This window comes from Cyprinodon tularosa, unplaced genomic scaffold (assembly GCF_016077235.1).
Source record: "Cyprinodon tularosa strain WSP-4 unplaced genomic scaffold, ASM1607723v1 ctg55, whole genome shotgun sequence".
NCBI classification, from domain to species: domain Eukaryota; kingdom Metazoa; phylum Chordata; class Actinopteri; order Cyprinodontiformes; family Cyprinodontidae; genus Cyprinodon; species Cyprinodon tularosa.
In genome coordinates, this window is record NW_024039285.1 from 401,787 (window position 1) to 424,577 (window position 22,791).

General features: G+C 38.2%; 1 protein-coding gene across 6 annotated transcripts in view; it reads right to left on the minus strand.

The window, feature by feature from the left end:
* Window positions 1-411: 411 nt before the first annotated feature.
* The window catches only part of LOC119796456 (electrogenic sodium bicarbonate cotransporter 1-like), a 45,739-nt gene continuing 23,359 nt past the window's right edge, over window positions 412-22,791 (minus strand). For 2 of the 6 annotated variants that reach the window (XM_038305013.1, XM_038305017.1), the window contains 19 exons: window positions 20,746-20,903; window positions 20,571-20,658; window positions 18,960-19,114; window positions 17,428-17,544; window positions 16,799-16,973; window positions 14,120-14,253; window positions 11,399-11,661; window positions 11,100-11,146; window positions 10,778-10,963; window positions 8,334-8,447; window positions 7,519-7,680; window positions 6,304-6,482; window positions 5,833-5,905; window positions 5,099-5,167; window positions 4,159-4,332; window positions 3,906-4,070; window positions 3,693-3,786; window positions 3,382-3,453; window positions 412-2,364 (listed from right to left, as the gene is read on the minus strand). In XM_038305013.1, the coding sequence (XP_038160941.1) occupies window positions 3,410-3,453; window positions 3,693-3,786; window positions 3,906-4,070; window positions 4,159-4,332; window positions 5,099-5,167; window positions 5,833-5,905; window positions 6,304-6,482; window positions 7,519-7,680; window positions 8,334-8,447; window positions 10,778-10,963; window positions 11,100-11,146; window positions 11,399-11,661; window positions 14,120-14,253; window positions 16,799-16,973; window positions 17,428-17,544; window positions 18,960-19,114; window positions 20,571-20,658; window positions 20,746-20,903 (2,397 nt within the window). In that variant the 3' untranslated portion in view covers window positions 412-2,364; window positions 3,382-3,409. The remainder of the gene's footprint in view (window positions 2,365-3,381; window positions 3,454-3,692; window positions 3,787-3,905; window positions 4,071-4,158; window positions 4,333-5,098; window positions 5,168-5,832; window positions 5,906-6,303; window positions 6,483-7,518; window positions 7,681-8,333; window positions 8,448-10,777; window positions 10,964-11,099; window positions 11,147-11,398; window positions 11,662-14,119; window positions 14,254-16,798; window positions 16,974-17,427; window positions 17,545-18,959; window positions 19,115-20,570; window positions 20,659-20,745; window positions 20,904-22,791) is intronic. The other 4 variants (XM_038305011.1, XM_038305016.1, XM_038305014.1 and 1 more) reach the window with 3 other exon arrangements.

Here is a 22,791-nt window from a genome sequence, read left to right on the forward strand (position 1 = left end):
ACTTACCGATGGCGAGTCTGACATAGTGAAAAAACTACAAATTTTCTTCTGGAAAGTAAACTTGTATGAGCGATGCAAACAGCAACTTTTTAACAGAGCAAGCAGGAGCCCATTTCTCCACATGCACGCTCTGTTTAAAAGAGTTTAATAGGCTTTCCCTCTCTGGAGGGGGTGCAGGGTTGTGCATGTGCAGTGGAGAGGGCGGGTCTTTTATAAAATTCGCAAAAATCCTCAACTAAATCTTTAAATGAAAGAAAAAACACCAAAAAAAATCCCTGCTAACTAAAAAGGGCCATTCTAACATTTCTAAAAACAAACAAAAAAACAAAACATCTAGATCATCCCAATGACTTTGAGGGAACTATACTAACGCCTGAAAGGACAAAACAGTGAAGCTTTTTTAGAAGTATATTTGTCAACATATCTGGTGGGGGGAAAAAAAACGACAAACAAAATAATACAAGAAAAAAAAGCATTTCAGTGAAAAAATAAACATCTACCATCAACAATCTTGGCAGTAGTGTAATGGTCTGGGGCTACTTTGCTAAATGGATCCAGACATTCTGTGTGGCCATCAGTTTGTGAACTTAAGGACGAGCAAAGCTGAGTTATGCAGCAGGACAATCAACATTTAAAACAGTGCAGTTAGTTAATCTAAGGAAGGTTTACACTTAATATCGATTGGGATGCTATTCCATTTCTTTGTGAAGTAAAAAAACTGATCATCATTAATGTAAAAAAGCTTTAGAGGGCAATTACATATTCATGAAAGGCTCTGCTGATTTTATGAGAAAACTGCATTTTGTGTTTACAGAGCTTTTTTCTTTAAAATTTAGTGATAAAAAAACAAAAACAAAAACAGTCTGTAAGTTGGCAAATAGTTGTTTTCAGCACTGTACGTCTTCTTTGACTCCCTACTCCAAACAATCTTCCACCACCGGTCACACACTGAGTCTGAATTTAAATTTGCATTATAAAAAAAAAAAAAAAAAAGAATGAATACCTCAAAATTACTTCAAGATTAAATATTAATCAAATTACAAGTCTCTGGATAAAAATTGCATTGCAAATTTAAAGCTACTGAATCAAACAGCTGATTGTCTTGCGAGCGAATGTTACATTGAATTAAACAGACAAGCTAGAAGCCATTTCTCCTCACCGCAAGGGTTTCAATATATCAACAAAGGGACAATGTTTTCTCATATATATTAATGCCATGTTCAGTTGTTCAAATGCAAACTTCAAAGTATCAGCTTTTCCTTGAAAACTGGGTGGATTTACCTTGTAAAATATATATATCCGTTATTTAACATTTCATGATGAAAACACAACAAAATAAGTAAAAAAAAAAAAAATAAGAGGATTCTGACATGTATACAGTGCCAAATTAGGATAGGAGAATTAAATTACTGCTTGATCACAAATCATTGCATAAAAGATACATATCACTTATTTCAAACATGTCTGGCACCTACAGAGAAGAAGAGGTAGAGCTACATAAAGGTTTTCATACATCTACTACCCTGGAGTCAGGCAAAAGACAGCTGAGTGGAAACAGACCACAGAGAAGACATCTGAAACTAAATATTTCCACTCCTTACAGGAAACTTAACCCACTGAGAGTGATATGAGAATAAATATAAAGCAAGGGAAGAAATTATTTTAAAAAAAGAGAAGATGAAAACCTTTGTGTGTTATTTTTAAATTGCTGGAACTATGAAAAAAAATCAGAAATATTTTCACACCCTTGAACCAAACATAAAGTAGCTTGTTACTCTGCATAGGTGACTTTATAGCCCTTTTGTTCACAACATGTAAACGGCAGAATCTAATGTTCAGATGATGATTTCAGCAGCTTAGAAAGAAGAAAACTTGTCTTCATTTGTTCTATTAAAAAAAATTAAATAAAATAAACCTTTGGGAATGATTTGAACAGGAAAAACGGAGTTGAATGTATGGTTTAGTTGCCATAGCTTCCTGAACCTTTGCTTATGTCCACAGATGTTAAGATTGATGATGACTAAATTAGTAGTTTTAAAGCGAATTCAGATAATATTTAGGAGCCGTGTTGATTTTAAAGCCAATGACGCAACGTCTCTATAGAAATTCAGTACCAACAAAGTGTTAAGACAAATACTCCCGCCGTTCTGATTCAAATCTGTTTGCTAACTTTAACCGAAATACCACTACAAATCGGCACTGTGGTAATAAAAGAAAATTAAATAAAATAAGAGGATGGCTAAGTTTGCAGCGTCATGCTGTTTCTTTAAATTTTCATGTCACAGTTCAGTTTCAGACTTCTTCCTCCGGAGGAAACCATTGTTCTCCAGGTCAATCTGAATCGTAGGTGAACCGCTGCCAACACTGTGAAAAAGGAAAGAAAACAATGACATGAAGTTTATTCCCTATGTTTACTTCCCTTTAACTTCCACAGATTTTGTCACTTAGCCATTTAAACAAATGCGGATTTTTGTTTTTCAAAGAAAAATCTGAAACAGTGTGGTCTGACTTTGGATTCAGTCAGGCTTTCGACTTTTGTATTTAACAAAAAAAGTGGAACATGCTTTTTTGATAAGATAAAAGCAAAACTAAAACTTTTTATTTTGCATATCAAGCTATGGTGTCCTATGATGACCAAAAAAGAGGTGGATCCAGGAAGAAAGCTTACTTGAGTCTCCAAAACAAACCTGAGGCTGAGAAAGAATTCACCTAATAAGAAATATAAAGAAGGGCTAAAACCATTTTTCGCATTAATTGTTATTTATGGATTATTGAAATAATTTTCAACTAATCTGTTATTGATTTATCTTTAACTGGAGTATAGACTCTTAAATATGCTTTAGCTGACAAAGCGACCCACTTAGAGCATTAATTATCTCAAGATTGTAAATAAACCATATAATATTGCAATTAAAGATTTAAAAAAAAATCTTCTGTCAATATGCTCTATCCAGAACTCCTCAAGTGGAAAAGCTCACCTGGTTTAATTTCATGAAAAAAAGTCTTCTTTAAGGAGCCTTTTGCAATCAGATTATTAATTGATTAATCAAAATAATTATCGACAGATTAATGGATTGGCAAAATACTCATTAGTTGCAGCCCTGATATAAAACCAGTGTGACCGCAGAGGGATTTGTTGGAATGGCCTAGTCAAAGTTCAAACTTTAGATTAACTGAGAATCTTGGGCTATGCTTTTATAACATACAGAGGGTTGGATTAAAAACTAATGCCGCTCAGTTTTAATTGCAAAAAAATAATGAAAATCATTTTCCTTATGATCCATACATTTATGATTGTGATTGTAGCATCTGTAACAAATATAACAGAGTTTAAAGGAAGTATGTGTTTGAACAGCTATGCAGAAGGAGGTTCGTACTCACTCACACAGTGGGTCTGCGGAAGTAGTGTTCAGCACGGTGAATGGGGGTTAAGGAAAGTTTTCGCATGATCTCCTGGAGAAAAGAAGCAAAAAGTTAATGACAAGTTCATACATTTCAATTAAAAGGCAAAAGCAGAAATATGAAAACAGGAAAAAAAGCAAGCACTGCAAAGCTTCTTTCAGGGGCATGTTATCCGAAGTGCTATTAATTTAAAAAAAAGTTAGAGAAGCAGTGAAGCGCTGAGCATGAAGCTTGTGAAGTTCTGAGCAGCTGTTGGAGCCGGAGCAAAGCAAACCCTGACTAGTACTCACTATCCTCAGATTTATCCCCCAACATTGGCTCCTGTTCCATCATATCCATAGAGATTTTTATAGAGGGGATATTTTCATTGTAGGGGTAGTCGGACTGTGGGAGGATGGAGGGACAACATTAACGCTGGAGATCTACTTTCTGACACATCACTTCAACAGTGGATAACACAAAATGTCCTTTTTCCACATATGGATATTTAACTAGTTACTTACAAAATCCATTTCACTATCAATGCTTCCCTTCTTCTTGTTTTTCTTCTTTTTCTCATCCTCCTTCTTCTTCTTGTCCTTCTCTGGGATCACATCGTCCAGGTAGCTGAGGTCATGTTGGGAGAACACGAAGTCCATGGCCTTTCGGACGGCGACTAACGCCAGAATCTATGAACAAGAGGAGCAGTGAAATTATTCTCAACGCCTGCTACCGGGAGCTCCGTTTTCACTCAGCTACACAGCAGCCGATCCTCACCATAACTGGGAAAATGATTGCAGCCACGGTAGATTTGAGGACCCAGAGGAGGGCCAAACAGAGGGCCTGAATGAAGGTGAAAAGGTGGATGCGTCTCTGGGGGACGTGACGCAGGTAGATCAGGTCTGGTTGGTGCTTGGCAGGCATGAGGAGCAGCTGCAGACGGTCCATGAACTGCAGCACGGAAACACACAATAATGTTATGGAAAGTTTTTGTAATGGTAATTATCAGAAAATTTTGATGCCCATTTTTAATCAGCCACCTAAATTAATAAGCTCCTTATGCTGCAACTACAGATGCAAGACTGCTTGGGTATTTTTTCTTCTCCCCCCCAATTATTCTTTACAAATTTTCTCAGAATAAATGGGACTGAAAAACAGGTTTAATTGAAGCACAGTTTTCAAGCCTAGGCACAGCTTCTGAAATTCGGCATCTTTCTAACACAGATAGCTACATTGATGTAAACCTTTAGACTGAAGCTCTGGCTGTTTGTTAAGCTGGAAGATTCAAGCTTTGACTCAAATAGAGTATTTTCTGAAGTAGTTTTCGACATTTTTTGTTAATCACATCCAACTCTTCTGTTTCCCTACCCTTTTTTTTTTGTTTTTACGGCACTAGTGGCTTATTTTTATGGACGGTAGGCAGACAGGAAAGGGGGTATGACAGCGGGAGAGACATGCGGGAATTGCAATTCCGGGCCGTCCGTGTCTAGGACTAAGGCCTCCACACATGGGTCATATGAGCTAATCACAGCGCCACCCGTTTCCCTTCCCTTTAATGCACTAATTAACAAAAGTCAGGGCTGTAATTAAGACTACATTAAAACTAATGCTGTGATAACTATGATGAATAATTAAAGACATGAAGATAAAATAGTCCCATATTATTTTATTGTGTCATTGCTAGTTAGAGGTGTCTAAGCAACGTGCAACAACTCACCTGTACACCATTGAGAGATGCCACACCCATGTAGAGGAAGACACCATAGAGCACAGGCATGGGGATGAACTGCAGACAGCAGAGCAGGAAAACATCCATATAATACATGTTGATTGCAGGATTATGAGTTTGAGCTAAACAACAAGTGAGCATTATAGTTTTGTGCAATAAATCTTCTACTAATTAGAACAGAAAGGTAGTTTTGTGTCTTCAGTGCATATTTAAAAGCAGCTCAGACAGCCTTTCAGTGGATACACTTGGTTTGCAGTCACTGCTGCTTCCTTATGTTTTGAATGTCTAGTAGTCATGTAGCTTTGTCAACTTTAAACGTGAAAAAAAAAAGAGAAAGATGTATGATTTTAGATTCTGACAGGCTAATACATAAAACACCACCATACAACCAGACACATCTTAATAAACCACATGAGAAAGCAGTAGGAGGGGAGTCTATAAAATGTCCACAAGGGGGAGCAGCAGCTCCGACATCATCAACTCAGTCCTCTGCCAGCTTAGTGGGAGAATGGAAACTCTACACTCTTCTGCAATTGGAGCTTAAAGTCCTGATGAATGTCCCTAGCTCACATTGAATTAGTTCAGGTCGAGGGGCTTCTAATCGGATGAAGGAAAGATTTTCAATGATTTAAGAAAAATGAACCAAGTGACGAGAGCTTGTCCTAAAAGAGGAGGACCGTAATCCACATTTCCATGGGAGAATTAGGATCTGGATGGAATACCTTGAGGATAGGAGCCATGAAGACAGAGAGTCCCGTCAGGAGGAACACAGAGATGCCAGTGACTCTTTGTTCCCTGGACAGGAGGAACGACAGAAAAAAAAGATTAAAAACAAGAAAATCAGCATTGGATGAAAAAACTGGTTTGGTCATATGGAGGAAATTCCAAACAGCAATTCAAACCTAGAAATCCTAGAGTACTGAAACTTTATTCTGACATTTTAAGCATTTAAAAACAATGGGAAAAAGTTAGTTAAACTAATGTTACAGAACTAATGCTCATCAGCTACACAGAAAGCAGCAGAAGACACATTTTGACTGATTTAAACTATAAGGAAAATGTTTCTCCGACCTCTTTGATACAGCTATTTGTTCGGTTTGCACTCCAAATACATCCACATGCCACACATTAGTAAAAGAAATGTCAATAAATAAATCTTTTTCATGTTAACGAGCATTAAAGTGTCAACTGACCTGACGCCCAGGAACTTGGGCTGCTCTCCGGGGGCGGAGGTCTGCGTCTCCATTTTCAGAGAATCGATGTGGGCGATGGAGATGACGGTGGCAGCTACGTACCATGGCAGCCCCATGAAGGAGCACAAAATCATCAGGATGGCCACCCAGAACAGGTCCAGATGATACCCGGCCCCTTTCTGGGAATGGGTAGGAGAGATGAGAGAGAAGACAACACCAGGTGGTTATAGAGGAGCCTACTAGAGGTTATTGGTTCTAATGTTATTGCATCTTGATTGTTTCTCTCGTATGCTTTAAAAAGTTTACACAGCAAAAGATGAAACCAGAAGATTTGATGTATTATGAACTTTATGAGGAGGATCAAATAAAATTATACATTTATCTTAAGTAAATATCTGAAAAGTACATTCCCTGGACAATGAAAAACTCATAAATGTTCAAATCTAGATGGACAGTTTAACGAGGTCATTCTTGGTCATAAATAGATCAAGGTATAAAAAAAAAATTTAGTGCAGGTCTGAGCTACTACCCTCTCCCTGCTGAAAAAAGGTTCCAACAGCATGCTGCTGCCACCACCATGTTTCATTATTAGGATGTTGTTTTTAGAATGAAGTGCAGCTTAAGAGGTTTTGTAGGTTAAAGAAATGTAATTAGGATCTCATCTGATCAAAGCTTCTTTCCTTCCACTTCACCATTATGCTCTACGGCGTGTTGGTTTATCCAATAGATTCCCAGTAAGACACAGGGAAGGATGTGGTTGTATTGTTACAAAATGTGTTCAAAACCATTAATACTTTTGCAATGCACTGTATTTAACTATTTAGGAAGAAATACAATTCAACAGAATGGCAAAGCTTCAAGCTTTAATTAAAGGAGATTTCAATGTAAATTTTATGAATCTTTTTTATTGTTAAGCTTCACCATCTTAACCGTTTTTTATGTAAATAAGAAGCAATTATAATAAGCAATTTAAAGAAGTTAAGTAATTTCCCTCTGGGATTATTAAAGTATTTCTGATTCTGAATTATTATGGTAGCTCCGAAATATTTAATAAAACATTTTTTATCCGTTTTACAAACCTTTTTATGACCCTTTTACACAGCAGTTCACAACAAGGCCAAAATTGTTTGTTTTATAATATAAATGCAATTATAATAAGACATCATTCAGTAGTTTATCCTTTATTCCTAACCAGTTTTCAGGAGCACTCCTCACCTTTAGTTTGTGTTCTTTCCTGTTGACAATCACGGCAGTGATCTGCTGATCCATGAATATCAGAATGGTGACCAAGAGGGCAGGAAGCGCAGCTGCCAGGTAGACCCACCAGGGGTTCCCTCCAAATGGACGAACAAACCAGCCCCTATTTGGGCTTGTGGGCTGAATAAATTCAAAGAGAAGAGATTTAAGGCTCACAGCGATATTGAGTGCAGTACAAAGGCCACATACAAGAACACAGCTAACACATGAAGCATAAAATTAAACTGCGCCACAGAAAGCAGGTACCTGAACGCTGTAGGTTTGAATTACTTCTGCATTATGATGTGACAGAGAAGCGTGAATTAAACCTCTGTGAGCAAAGAAAGCTCGCTCTGTGCCTGCTCTAGAAGACAGTCTGTTCTCACATCACCTGTAATCAACTTTTGCCCACTCCTCCAGCAAAGGGAGGGCTGCTGGGGTCTGCCAACATTTGATCTCAAAGATCTCCAAGAATGCCTGTCTTAGTTTCAGGTAATATGTATCCAACCGAGCAAACTACAAAGAGAGCATTATGTAGGGATTTTAAAGAATTAGGGAAGCTTTCTTGCAGAAACATGGATCATTAACAGTGTAATCTAAGAAAACAGCACTCTGCTGACCAATGCACTGTCCCCCATCAAAGGATCCTGCTCCTTTATGTTCAGAGTGCAGAATATGTAATTTTTTTGTTTACATTATCCATTTCTGACCTTGAGTAATATTTCAATGTCTGAAACACTTCATTTAGGATTTTAATTTTAGAGTTTGTTGTAGATATAATGTGTATTGGTTACCTTAAATTCACTAGGCACTATAAGCTTTGGAGTGTCTACACCAACCAAGGCATCGATGCCACAGAAGAGAAGAATGGTCAAGATGATTGCAAAGTCACTGATAAGCTTCCTCACCTGCAAAGAGGGAACCATGCAGAAAAACAAAGTGTTAGTAGAGACCGGTGATATTGCATCCTTCCCAAATGTGGATACTCAATTATGTACTTCATGAATAAAAAAACTCATGATTGTTTGAACATTGCAACAACAAACCCTGATGTTCATTATCAGGATGCTTTTAGATCAAAAGAAAGAAGCAAAGGTATAGAGATAAAGGATGCATGGCTTTAAAATTATGTTGTAGGAAAAGAAAAAAAAGTCATAATTTATCGAACTGATAGATGTTTAGCTACCAAAACAGCTGAAATTTCTCTGGGATTTCTCTCTAACATCTTTGCTCATCTAGAGGTGGACATCTTTACCGCATCTTTGAGAAAGATTTCAAGCTCAGCCAGACTGGATGGAGATCATCTTTGAAAATCTAGTTGGATCAACCCACCAATATTTTATATTAAACACAAAATCCTGAGCTTGGCTGTTTGGTTTGGTAAAGTTAGCCAGACCATATACCTCCAACTCAGTTTAAATTCACTTTTAACTTCCATCTGGTTTTTAACACCCATCTTTCCATCAACTGTTGTCTGGCTTCTCTGTCCCTATGGAAATAAAAGCGTCCCCAGTGCCTGATGTTGCCAATACACGTGTCGACATGGGGACGCTGTGTTCAGTAATCAGAACTAAAGTTCAGATATTGTTTTATGACCCTGCATTGCTCCAAACGTTCACCCTGACCCATCTCCAGTGTTCTTGGGCTTCATGCCGCCATTTTGTTCAGTAATCTTCTCCATTAGACTTTTAAAGGACACGTGTCAAGCTTAAGGCCAGTGAGCCAGATCTGGTTCAATCCAGCAGTTGATCCCAGCCTCAGGTCAAAAAATGCATAACATGATTTACCCTGGAAATTTAGTTTAAAATAGTAAGAAAAAGTAAGATAGAGGAAAAAATTAAGACGTTTAAGCTGGTTGGCCTATGACACAAATTTTGAACAAGGTATAATGAATGCTAAATTTAAAGAATGGACAACTAAAGGATTATTCTAAACAAATTTTTTCAAAAAAGGCCAAATTTTAGGTTTCCAAACTCTGCAGAGGGAGTTCGATTTGGAAAAGCAAGATTTTTACCTGTACTTTTAGCTCAAGACTACTATTTAAAAGAAATTAGCCCAGTTCTCCCAGGTGAATTGAACGCAATTAAACAAATATTAAGCAATGCATATAACAATAAAAGTCGTAAAGTGGTAGCAACACTGTATAAATGATTAATAGTTCATAGGAAAACCTCAACACTGTATATTAGGGACAAATGGGTGAATGAACTACAGGAGGGCATAAGTAATGACATGTGGTACACTATCTGTAAATCACAGGTTACCACTACTAGTTCTAGGAATTGGAAAATTTACTGTTAGAAAAGTTTTTTTCAGGTTTTTTTATTACTCCAAAGATAAAAAAAAAAAAAAAGCATTGTCATCCTTAAACCAACTCTGCTGGAGACTCTCCAGAGAACAGAATGGGAGTCATGCACAGATCTTCTGGCAGTGCTGCAATTTGTCCCAATTTTGGGAAGATTTTGCCAAAGAAATGGATAAGATACTGTGGTACAGAATGCACCACAAGAACTATACTGACATTTTGTTTTAGTCATGTAAAATTTTATTGGCAGCAGCAAAAAAGGCTATCACACGCAAATGGTCTAAAGAAGTAAACCCTTCATTCAAAAACTGGATGGACAGTAGGAGAAAATTACAGCATGAAAAGATTAACTTTTTTATTAAGGTTGTAACAAGCAAAATATGAAGACCTTTGGAAAAATGGACAATGTATATTAAGGATCTCGGACCACCTGTTCTCTGTAAATTGTTCTGTTTCATATTATTTGTTCCTTTTAAAAATAATAAAATACAAGTGAAAAAAAATCCATGACATTAAGTAAAGCATATGGTCCTTTAACATTTATAGTAAATTAATAAAGTGATACTGGCAGAGCAGAGTTTAAATGTAACATTGAAGCTCAACCAGCTTTTATTAAGACTTAATGATGCTGAAAATATGTTTGACACTTCTGCTTTGAGGGGTTTACAAAAACCAAATACATTTGTAATGAGACCTGAATTATACATAACAGGTGCAATTTAATGACTCTGAATGCTATAGGTTACTGTGGATTTTATTTAGATCATAATCCTCCTACCCCACAACTATTCTCTGATTTGGAATTTTTGTTACATTCATCCCAACAAAAGCCTTAAAATATGTTATTCTAACACCTGAAGACTTAAGGTCTCAGTGTTTTCTATCACTTAGTAGCAAAAATAAAATTTTGTTCATAGGGGGGCTAGAACTCACTGTTGTGGGAAAGAATCTACTAGTCTTGAACTTCTTCAGAGCCATGGAGCAGGTGTAGGTCCCAAAGAACAGGATGAAGGACATCAGGGTAATGTCAGGCACATAGTTACAAGCCTCTCCGACCAGCTGTCCTCCAAACTCCTTACACTGTTGCATGGTCAGGGAAGCCCAGGTTGCATTCTCTGGCTGGGCAGACAAAGAGTAAAAGAGATTCATAATTTGAGTCAACGAGTTGGTGATAGCACCTTTCTAGAAATCATTCCTAAATCAAAACTGCTAATGCTGTTCAGCTTAATGTTCATAAAATAAGGACAACACGTACCAGAGTTGTATTTGTCCAGGCAGAAACATTTAGTGCTGATGAATTATCTAGGAAAAAATAAATATCTAATCAGTAAAGCAGGAATACTTTGGAATTTAGCAGAATCACTTGTTCCAACTGAGAATGGAAAGAGTGCCAAACTGATAGGGAGGCTGGGAAAGTAAGCAAAGGTTTGAAGTTGTTACTTCTACTGCAAACACATTTTAACAAACACCCTGCCAAATCTAACAGCATCAATCAGTACTGTAGTGATTAGGTGTCATCCAAGTCTGCTGCAGAGAAAGCTGTCGGATGCTCACCAGGTACGCAACGGCAGTCGTACTGAGTGATGAGGTTGTGATCAAACTCCTTGTTGATGGGGTTGTGATTGGCCAGCTTTATCATCTTCTTGAACGCGTCGTAGATAAAGATGAAGCTGATGAGTGCAGAGAAGCCTTCCTCGGTGAAGCGTGTGAAGTACTGCACCAGGAAGCTGGCGTCTGTGGCGACCAGCACCAGGCAGAACAAGCCGGACCACAGGCCGATCCACAGCCGGAATTCGAGGTAGTCGAAATTATTATCTCTGAGTGAAGGGGGGGTAAAACAAAAAACAATTACGTTAAATTAAAGTGGCAACTCATTTCACTGACTTTATTTTTGTTTACACAACCTTTGTAAACAAAGGTACTTTATAATGTGGTTCATCTGTAATAAAAGGAATAAACTGAAATGACTTAAATAAGCTGTAGTTACATAACCTGCTTAAATCTATCATTAAATTGATGTCAGATTAAAGCTTCTTTCCAACGGAAATTAGTAGGGGTGGAACGGTTCACTAAATCCACGGTTCTGTTCGGATCACGGTTTCGTGGTCACAGTTTTCGGTTCGGTTCAGTATATGTTATTTGTTAGCCTGACATGTTGGTCATGTTGCTGTTAGCATAAACAAAACGTGTTGCACAGTGCTTGCATACTGTTGCACTTTTATCCACCACTTTCTTTCCGCCGTCATCATAGGTCACTGTAAATGCAAAGTGGTCCCATACAGCAGACCTATAAAGTGCTGCTGGCGCGTCTTCCAACTTCTGTTCTTTTCCACTTGCCATACTCACACAGTTCTCCACAACAACTGATTTTTTTCTGCTACACCCTGCTACACTGCTTCGCTTCTTCTTCATGTTTACTACTGGTGGATGGCTTTTGTCGCAGTACCGCCACCTTCTGCTCTGGAGTGTACACGCTTCGCCTATGAGAAAATGGAGCTGCGCATGAACCGAACGCAACATACGAGAATCGAACAGAGACAGTAGAACCGAACGTTTCGGACGGTTTTCATAAACCGTTCCATCCCTAGAAATTAGCCAATTGACGCGTGTTTTTCACATACGGGTAGACCCGCTAAAAATTGGCAATTACCTCCCTTCTCATTGGCTAAAAAAGCTGGGCCTAACCCCTCACTGGCAAGCTGCGTGGCCTCTGCCCCCCCACCCCTGTATATCTGCGTAAGTGTTGGTTATGTTACCACTGTTACAGAGGTCAGGAAAGTAAACAATGCAGACAAACATAAGAGAACCAGGATGTAGAAAGCGTGCTTTATTGTTTCGCTCTTTGATTTGTCCGAGTCCCACTCACCAGTCCTGCGGCATATTTATTGAATGTTACTTTGGCTAGCTGGTTATATCAGACGCGACTGGCGCGGTGTGTTGATGTCCATATGTTGAGCTAAATGGAATAAGGTAAATTAGCATGTCGACCCAGGTCTGATGTTCCAACTGTAGGCTGAACAGAGCCGAGGCGTTTGAAGTAGACTTTAACGCCAGTGCTTGCCGAATTGTTTGAGTTGGGTCGACACAGCTCACAGAGCTGTTCCAGGGTTTAAACAGGTTTTTCAGCCAGTTGGAAAGGGTATAAAAGTGCTACAGTGATTGATTTAATTCGTTAAAAATGGAGATACCCCCACCTGCTACTGCCACTACAAGTTCTCACTGCTTACAAAAAAGAAAACCAATTTGGGTGTTAGAGAAAAATTTTTTATTTTTATTTTATATTTTTATTTAGCTAACACGTTTTTTGAAACTACTGAAGTCAAAATAAGAGCAGCGTGTCAGACTATAGGATGGCTACCGGAGCAGGCAGCCATCCTGACGTATGTCAGCTTGTTGTATAGCTCACAAACAGAAAGGTTAGAGATCCGGTGACTTAAACTTCCTTTTTGAATACTTCTAAAGTTAAAAACAAAACAAAAAAATAAAATTTTATAAATAATTCATACACTTTTTAACCAATGTTATACTATTTCAGCAGTAGGAACCATTGTCACTTTTACATTTTAAGTAAAAGTAATTAAATTATACAAATTTAGATTGAACGGTTACATAAATGCCCATCATGCCGAATGTCATCCTGTCCAATGACAGCTCTAAGGCTATCAAGGTAACTGTAACTCCTAGGGGATGATGATCAACAAGACCTTTTATAACATGATAGTATCTGTGGTACAATATACTAAAGGCGTTACCGACACCACAGCCGTTTAAAGGGGCACAGAAACCCCATCGTTCTTCACTCACTGTGTAAAATTAAATGAGAGTAAATTATTAATAATGGAACAGAGCAGGCATAGTGTTTGGTAATGCTAGAAGATGAGCCTAGGGAGTCAGAAAAGCACTAGAAGAGAGGCCTCAGCACTGGAAAGCCTGTTTTGATTGTTAAATGATTCTATATTTACAGTATGACCCTCAATTGGCCATTTGTTCAACTCGATCAAAGAAATCAGTAAAACCAGAAAAGGAAGCTGAGAGCAAAACTGTTCTGTGAGCAATCTGCAAATACTAAGTGATTTAAAGTGCAGCAGGTTACAACTGTAAATGAAAGCAGCCTGTGAATGTTGAAGGTCGTATTTTCATGCTTCACACTTTTACTCAATAAAAAAAAAAAAAAAAAAAAAAAAAAAAAAACTGCAATCTGCTGATCCTAATTATCAGACTAATTTACCTCCTGCTTTTACGTCTGTTTTCCAGTTATCATTTGTAGATACTCACTTGCTAAAGGTGAACAGAAGTCTTTCAAACACAAGCACCGGGCCTGTGCTACTGAGGATGGTCAGGGGCTGACCAGCTAGCAGACAGAACACGGCTCCCGTCAGCGCCGTGCCAAGGAAACTTTCCAACACTCCCTAAAGCACACGACAGAACCATCACTGCAGACTTTTATATGACTGATAGAGTAAAGAATTTGAAGTAAAACATTCATTTAGTGAGCATGTTGATCATCTTCAATATAAATGTATCCAAAATACATTTATTAAAATTAATATACAGTTTTACCATTATTAATAAAGGCTAAAATCCTATTTATGCAAATCACATTTAGCTTTTTCCAATTTGTTATCTATAGATTTACAACCCAGTTTAAAAAAAAAAACTTGCAAAAGATATTTTATTATAAACAATGACGCAAGAAAGGTTATCCAAGGACAGGGATTCCCTCTGCTCTGCAGAGATTGGAAAAACAGGATTGAGAAACACTGACATAGTACAGGTTTAAAGGGGAAAGGCTTGGTGGGGGGTGATTCCTTTAACACCCACGCTGAGGCTACGAAGGCTGAGTAATCTGGATCTGTGGTTATTTACAGCTCTGGCAAATCCCTGCATGAGGCCGATGCTTTGCAGGCTTCCGTCGCAGCAGAGCTTCTGCTGGACAGACCGTCACCTGCAGGTGCACCCAAACGATGGATGCAAACACTGTTTGCTGCTTTTCAGGTAAAAATTCCTGTAAGGAATCAGGCCTTGGTTCAGCAAATGGATTTGCTTCGACCTTCTAAGCCTGAAATTAGCATGGCTTATCAGCTGAAGAGACAAAAGTGGTTTAACACGAGGAGTGATGACGGAACGATGAGCTCAGCTAATAGTCGAAGCCATCTTGGTGTCAACTGACTTAACAAAACTTGGATATTTAAATCATTTGAAGTAAACAAATAACAAATCTTCAGTAAGGAAGATTCAGCTGTTCTTGTACAGGTGCTGGTCATAAAATTAGAATATCATGAAAAAGTAGATTGATTTCAGTAATTCCATTTAAAAAGTGAAACTTGTTTATTATATTCATACATTACATACAAACTCATATATTTCAGATGTTTATTTTGTTTAATTTTGATGATTACAAATGACAACAAATGAAAATCTCAAATTCATCATATCAGAAAATTAGAATATTGTGAAAAGGTTCAAAATTGATGGCCCCTGGTGCCACACTCTAATCAGCTAATTAAATCAAACCACCTGCAAAAGCCTTTAAATGGTCTTTCAGTCTAGTTCTATAGGCTACACAATCATGGGGAAGACTGCTGACTTGACAGTTGTCCAAAAGACGACCATCGACACCTTGCACAAGGAGGGCAAGACACAAAAGGTCATCGCTAAAGAGGCTGGCTGTTCACAGAGCTCAGTGTCCAAGCACATTAATAGAGAGGCGAAGGGAAGGAAAAGATGTGGTCGAAAAAAGTGTACAAGCAAGAGAGATAACCGCACCCTGGAGAGGATTGTGAAACAAAACCCCTTCAAAAATGTGGGGGAGATTCACAAAGAGTGGACTGCAGCTGGAGTGAGTGCTTCAAGAACCACCACACACAGACGTATGAAAGACATGGGTTTCTGCTGTCGCATTCCTTGTGTCAAGCCACTCTTGAACCACAGACAGCGTCAGAAGCGTCTTGCCTGGGCTAAAGAGAAACAGGACTGGACTGCTGGTGAGTGGTCCAAAGTCATGTTCTCTGATGAGAGTAAATTTTGCATTTCCTTTGGAAATCAAGGTCCCAGAGTCTGGAGGAAAAGAAGAGAGGCACTTCATCCACGTTGCTTGAAGTCCAGTGTAAAGTTTCCACAGTCAGTGATGGTTTGGGGTGCCATGTCATCTGCTGGTGTTGGTCCATTGTGTTTTCTGAGGTCCAGGGTCAACGCAGCCACATACCAGGAAGTTTTAGAGCACTTCATGCTTCCTGCAGCTGACCAACTTTTTGGAGATGCAGATTTCATTTTCCAACAGGACTTGGCACCTGCACACAGTGCCAAAGCTACCAGTACCTGGTTGAAGGACCATGGTATCCCTGTTCTTAATTGGCCAGCAAACTCTCCTGACCTTAACCCCATAGAAAATCTATGGGGTATTGTGAAGAAGAAGATGCAATACACCAGACCCAACAATTCAGAAGAGCTAAAAGCCACTATTAGAGCAACCTGGGCTATCATAACACCTGAGCAGTGCCACAGACTGATCGACTCCATGCCACGCCGCATTGCTGCAGTAATACAGGCCAAAGGAGGCCCAACTAAATACTGAGTGCTGTACATGCTCATACTTTTCATGTTCATACTTTTCAGTTGGCCAACATTTCTATAAATCCTTTGTTTTTATTGGTCTTCAGTAATATTCTAATTTTCTGATATGATGAATTTGAGATTTTCATTTGTTGTCATTTGTAATCATCAAAATTAAACAAAATAAACATCTGAAATATATGAGTTTGTATGTAATGTATGAATATAATATACAAGTTTCACTTTTTAAATGGAATTACTGAAATCAATCTACTTTTTCATGATATTCTAATTTTATGACCAGCACCTGTACATGTCCTCCATGCTGTTATCTTTCCCGGTAACAACCTTCACTTAAATGCCACGATAAACAAAGGATGGCATTTGAATCAGCAAACTTACCTGCATGTTTTCTGTAGCATCCCCAAGCAAGCCTCCAAAAGTAATTGCGTTGGTGACTGTCCCCAAATAGATGAACAGGATGGCAGACAGAGACTGAATGTTGAGTGCATCGTAGAAATCACTGCCAAAAAACGGCAGCTTTCTTTTCACATCGAGGATAAGACCCCCGCAGAACCTTAAAAACAAAATCACTTAAATTAGTTAATGTCACATCACAGCTCCATTTAAACATGGTGGTGATATTTGAGGCACACATAGAGCTTTAAAGATCTGTTTAAAGACATTTCTGTTACAGTTATGCAAGAAAGGAATGCTCTGAACAAAAGACATACAATAAGGTTATTCAGCTGTGAAATGCATCAATTGTTCTTTAGTTCCTTGTGGAATTTTTTCTTATTGTCATCGGGAAAACAAAAGTTATAACGCTTTCATTTGATATCCCACATCTTACCTTACCTACAGTAACCTGAGTCCATCAGGATTATCAAAATACTGATTATGTGTTACCATGTAAAAAAAACAAAAAACAAAAAAACAAATCTTGAATTGATCACTAAACGTGGGCTTTTTTACATTAATTGCTATTTTACCTGTAATTATTTCCTAATGTAGTAAGAAATTCAAATTACTTTCTTGTGCACTGGAGCTCCTCTCCGACTTGGTGCCCTCCTCCACCTCCATGACCTGAATCATGGGGAGTGTCGCCATTCATCTGAGGTGCCTCTCCTCCAGCATACATATTCTTCCTTTAAAAGTAAAAATTAAAACACACATTGTCTTCAGTTCAGCAGAGCATGAAGAGAACCCTTGCATTAATACAAAATGACCAATGCAATAGATGTTCATTGGTCCCCAGGCTAAAGAGGCATGGTTAAAAAACAAAATTTTTTGTAATGATGCAGTCTCACATTTCTTTTTTTTTTTTTAGAACCAACTTGACTTTAAGGTAAGCTCCATTTGAAAAGTGGAAACATGTGAAATAGTATAAACCTGGATTATATGAATTCTGTGGTTTGGTCAAAAAACAGTAACATATAATAAAGCAAAACATTCCACTGTGTAAAGCCAATGATAAAAACACCACATGCTCTCTGGTGAGCATGCTAGAGAATCTGCAATTCCTGTCCTTCTGGTTTTCCACAATAACAGTGAGAAAAATGCAAAAATCCGGTTCCCTCAACCTGTTGCCATAAGTTCCTCCAGGAGGACTGAATCCTCCTCCATGATATCAGCTGATTTTCCTTAGAGATTAAACTTTTAACCAATCTATCTGCATGATTTGATTGAACCGCCTCTGTAAAAACTAAGTCACCACTGTCTTTTTCAGCAGGACAATAAACCAAAGCAGATGGCCAAATCAACACAGAAATGGGCTGAAAGACCCAAATTCAACCTCCTTTTTTACCCCATAATCTAAATCTTATAGAAAACTTGCAGAAACAGGACAACCTACGGGTGTTGTTCAACAAAGAGGTCAAAGATTGATCTCTGTGCATGCCGCTGTCCTACCAGAAAAGGGGATTTTACAAAAAATTAACAGCAAACGTGTTAATGATTTAGGAAACTGTGTTTTTTTTACTCATTAGTGTATGTTATTTATTAATATGGCATCCATCCCTCCTGCACTACCTTCAATTACAAGGTTGGATTTTTTAAGTGGTATCGGGTATAAATTATATTCTACATTATACTGTGTGCAATTATGCAACTCCAACAATAGATTAATTGACTTTAAGACATTATAAAATTTAAGGGTGGTTATAAATGTAGTGGATGATATAAAAACATAAAAAAATAAATCGACATATTAAGTGTGAATTATGAGTCATGGGGTAAATAGGCCTGATAGACTATTTTATATTATAAATAAATTCTTTTCTTCTTCTTTGAAAAGGTTACATGCCCACATGGTCTTATTTGGGTTTGTTTGATTTGATCAGTAACAGCTGAGTCAGTTTGTTTACTTTAATCCCTAAAGACGTCATCAAAATATTTCCATTCAGCGGAGTAAAATCTTAGAATACAAAAAGTGAGGTAATCCAGAAAAAAGAAAAAGAAAAAAAAAAGGTAGTTTAATGAGAGGAAATGTTTAGGTGTCACATGATGAATAAATTATAGGAATTTCTGAACTGCTGGCTCATTAATATGGAGCAGATCAGACCTTTTGTCTGAGGAGGGAAGAGACTTGGGCGGCTCTATTCTGATGTCGGGGTCCCACTCGCCAGGCGGCAGGACGATCACCTCATCCAGGAACTCATCGATCCCAGCCAGCAGGTCCTTCCTGTCCTTTGCTTTATAGGCGATGTCATGAAATACCTTGAAGATAAATAAAGCCAACCAATTACAACATTAGAAATTAACATAACAACATTCAGAGTCTGGAAACAGAAGGCAAGAAAATGTGTAACTCCAACGCCTGAGTGGAAAATATTTCCCAATCACTTTGTTTACTGGAACAGAGAGTACAGCCAGTCACTGACTTTAATATCTGGCACTTAAAAAAAAAACTCTAAGCAACACACACCATTTTAAATGTTTCCCACAATGAGCAAACATTATTAGGTAATATGTGTTTATGCCAGTACTGAGAATACAGCAGATAAACACATGGGGCAATGAGTCAAAAAAACATCTGATAACGGGACTGTTATGGGACGGCTGAGAGGGGTAAAGTTTAACTCGAGGAAATCCAGTGAAAACACTTCCTAACCTGGTTTATCAACAGAGAGGATGTGACTGATGTTGGTGGGAAAATGTGGGGCAGGTCTGAACAGTGTTAAGGGCCAACCTTCCTGACAACAAAGTAACAGATGAAAAAAAACACACACTGTCCTATATAGCAGGTACTCAACCCACTACCTATTAGTTTACCGTGAGAGCTGTATAACAGCTGTTCCAGTGGGAGAAAAAACGACTTCTGCTGAAAGTTTAAAAAATTATATTTATATCCTCCTTGGTGTGCAGGCCTGATTCATTCTCATAGTATTTTATTGATCCAAAAACTTTGGCCTTTTCTAAACTAAACAAGTGCTTTTCATTGGGTTTACAGTGATAGAGAGACTTTATTGGCTGCTGTGGTCCCCCCTTCAAATTATCAAATTAAATAGGAATGGTTAGCCTAGCATAGCAGCAAAAAGCTCTGTACGATACTGCAGCATGCTGAATGTTACTAGTGAATTTCTGTTCATACTAATGGGGATCAGGTGAATGTTGTTGTTTTAATAAATATTTTTGTTTTTTTCATCATCTTTCCTGGACTGGGACTCCGTTTGGGTAAATGTCTATCCATCCATCCATTTTCTGGCACGCTTCATCCCTGCTGAGATTGTGAGGGGTGCTGGTGCTTATCTCCAGCCGTCAATGTGCAAGAGGCGGGGTACACCCTGGACATTTCGCAGGTCTATCGCAGGGCAACACAGAGACAACCATTCATGCACACACTCACACCTAAGGAGAATTTAGAGAAGCCAATTAACCTAACAGTTGTGTTTTTGACCTGTGGGCGGAAGCCGGAGTACCCGGAGAGAACCCACGCATGCTCAGGGAGAACATGCAAACTCCATGCAGAAAGACAGAGAATCGAATCCAGAACCTTCTTGTTCTTATTTTGACAGGTACTGGGCGACAAAAACAATTAGGTCCAAAGAACATTTAATAAATGTGGCCTTACAGGGCTTACAGGTGCCCATTTGCTTTAAGGTTTTTTTGTTAAATAAACAAAAAAATAAATGCATATTTAAATATTTATTCTCTCGTCGCCATAACAACATACCTCATCAGACATCAGGGTAGCAATGGCTCTTCCGATCTCCCGATAAGACTTGGACTTTCCTTTAGGTCCCAGCAGTACAAACATAAACCTAGGCACAATACCAAGATATTGATAAGTCTTTTTTATTATTTTTAAAGATTCTATGCAGCATCAGTAAATAAGAGGAGGAATTAACCTTGTGGGCACAGGGACTTCAGTCAGAGCTCCCAGCATAACGGCCTGCTGCAGGCGAACAAAAGCAACAAACGGGGTTTCCAGGAAGTCCACCTCTCCAACCAGCACGTTGGATGCCTCAGCATCGCGGGGCAGCTTTTTCATGAACTTATTCTTCAGCTGTGGAACCATTTCAGGTGGAGAAGAAAAAAAGGAGACCTTGTTAACATCAACAGACTTAGACAACTTTTGTCATTTTGTATACGCAATGTATACAAAGCTAAACTTCATTTTGTACAGCTTTTCAGAACATTTCCTTTCTAGTACATAACTTGAAATGTAATCAAATCAATGAGCTGCATAAACATCCCTAACAGCATGCAGGAATATGCATGATTCAACAATAAATACATAAAAATAAAATAAAAACAAGACAAAAAAAAGTAGGGTTTGTTTGAATGCCTATAGGCATCTAGAACAGTGTTAATATCCACCCAAACCATGAACCACATGGTGAAATCTTCACTTTATCCCATCCCATAAACATACTTTACAGCTGCATATATCCAAAGTCTACATCGTTCTTACTTTGGACTTGGCAAAAGAACAAACATTACTTTGACAATAGAGCCTTCTTAAAAAGTAAGGCAAACCCCTAGCTACACCGCTCCATAAGGGTAGGACAATGCTCTCCAGCACAACAACCCACTCCTGCCTTCCTAGAAAACGAATTTTACAACATAATTTAAATCAATATTAGAAAATTAACCAAAAAAAGGTCAACAGGGTGCTCCTGTATAATATAACCCTGTGCAAAATGAGCTGAACTCTTCTTTTTGTGAGACAAATAGATTCATATAAACTATAGAGTTGTTTAGTTAAGAAACATTTTTGTCAAACTTAGTGCTTTACTTTTTGGAGCTGCAAGTTTTGCTTTAATACATAAAAATAAAAGAATAAAAATCAGCTGAACTATTCATTATATGTTGGGGGTTGAGAAGTTTTGTTTAAAGTAGGCCCTTGTGTGTAGAAACGGGCTGCTGCTGGCACACCGCACTACCACGAAGTCATGTGCCTGCACTCCATGTTGCTCAAACTCGTTTCAGCTGAAGGCATTAAGATAGTATTAAGGGAAAAATGGAGTACTGTATCTAATTGATAAATTTGATGACGGCTAGAAAATAAATTAAAAATCAATGTAATAAAACTCCGTCTGAAAGTAAAGGTCACAATAGTCTACAGTGTTATTAACAGTTGTTACATTTTAACCACATCTGCCATGTTTTTATCAACTGCAGCGGATCTGTCACTATGGAAACAATTCTTCTTAAACCATGACTGCAGGAGACACAGGACACACAGGGCAGATGACTTAGACTTCAACTAACAAACACCACAGAGAGCTTTTGTTGCTTCAAATTGAGCTGCAGAACAAACCAACTAGGCCTCTTTTCTGTCTCAGGTGGGGCTCTGAATTATGAAAAAAATTTATATTTCTTTTTTTTTTAGTTTGAGTTTTTCGACAGTAGGCTGAAAGGAAAGGGGGTAAGACAGAGACAGAGAGACATGCGACAAAGGACCATCCGTCGGATTCGAATCCGGGTCAGCTGAGGACTAACCAAGGGTCGTGCTAACCGCTGCGCCACCTGCAAGCTCAGAAATTTATATTTCTAAGCAACTTCTGACATATTGAAAACCTACTGTCGATTAACCAAAATTCTTATTAAATAATGCAAAAAAAAAAAAAGGCACCATGTTTTTGCCACAGCATACTTTCACGCTGTATTCCTAATAAAGGGTGCCTTTCATTCAAGAACATTCATTCAAGAGAAAATAAATCCTTCATGAATAAATCATTTTGGAAAAAAATCCACCTGTACAACAATTATTGCTGCTATAAAAATCAAATCAAAGTACCTTCAGTGCTTCTTTATGAGTAGATCAGAGTTCCTACAGATGTCTAATCAGTATTGCATGACTGTTCTTCTTTGGGTATAAATATTACCTGAGACAGAGGGGTATTTTTCTTAGATAATTTTTAAACGTGAGTTTACAACATGCTGCTCAG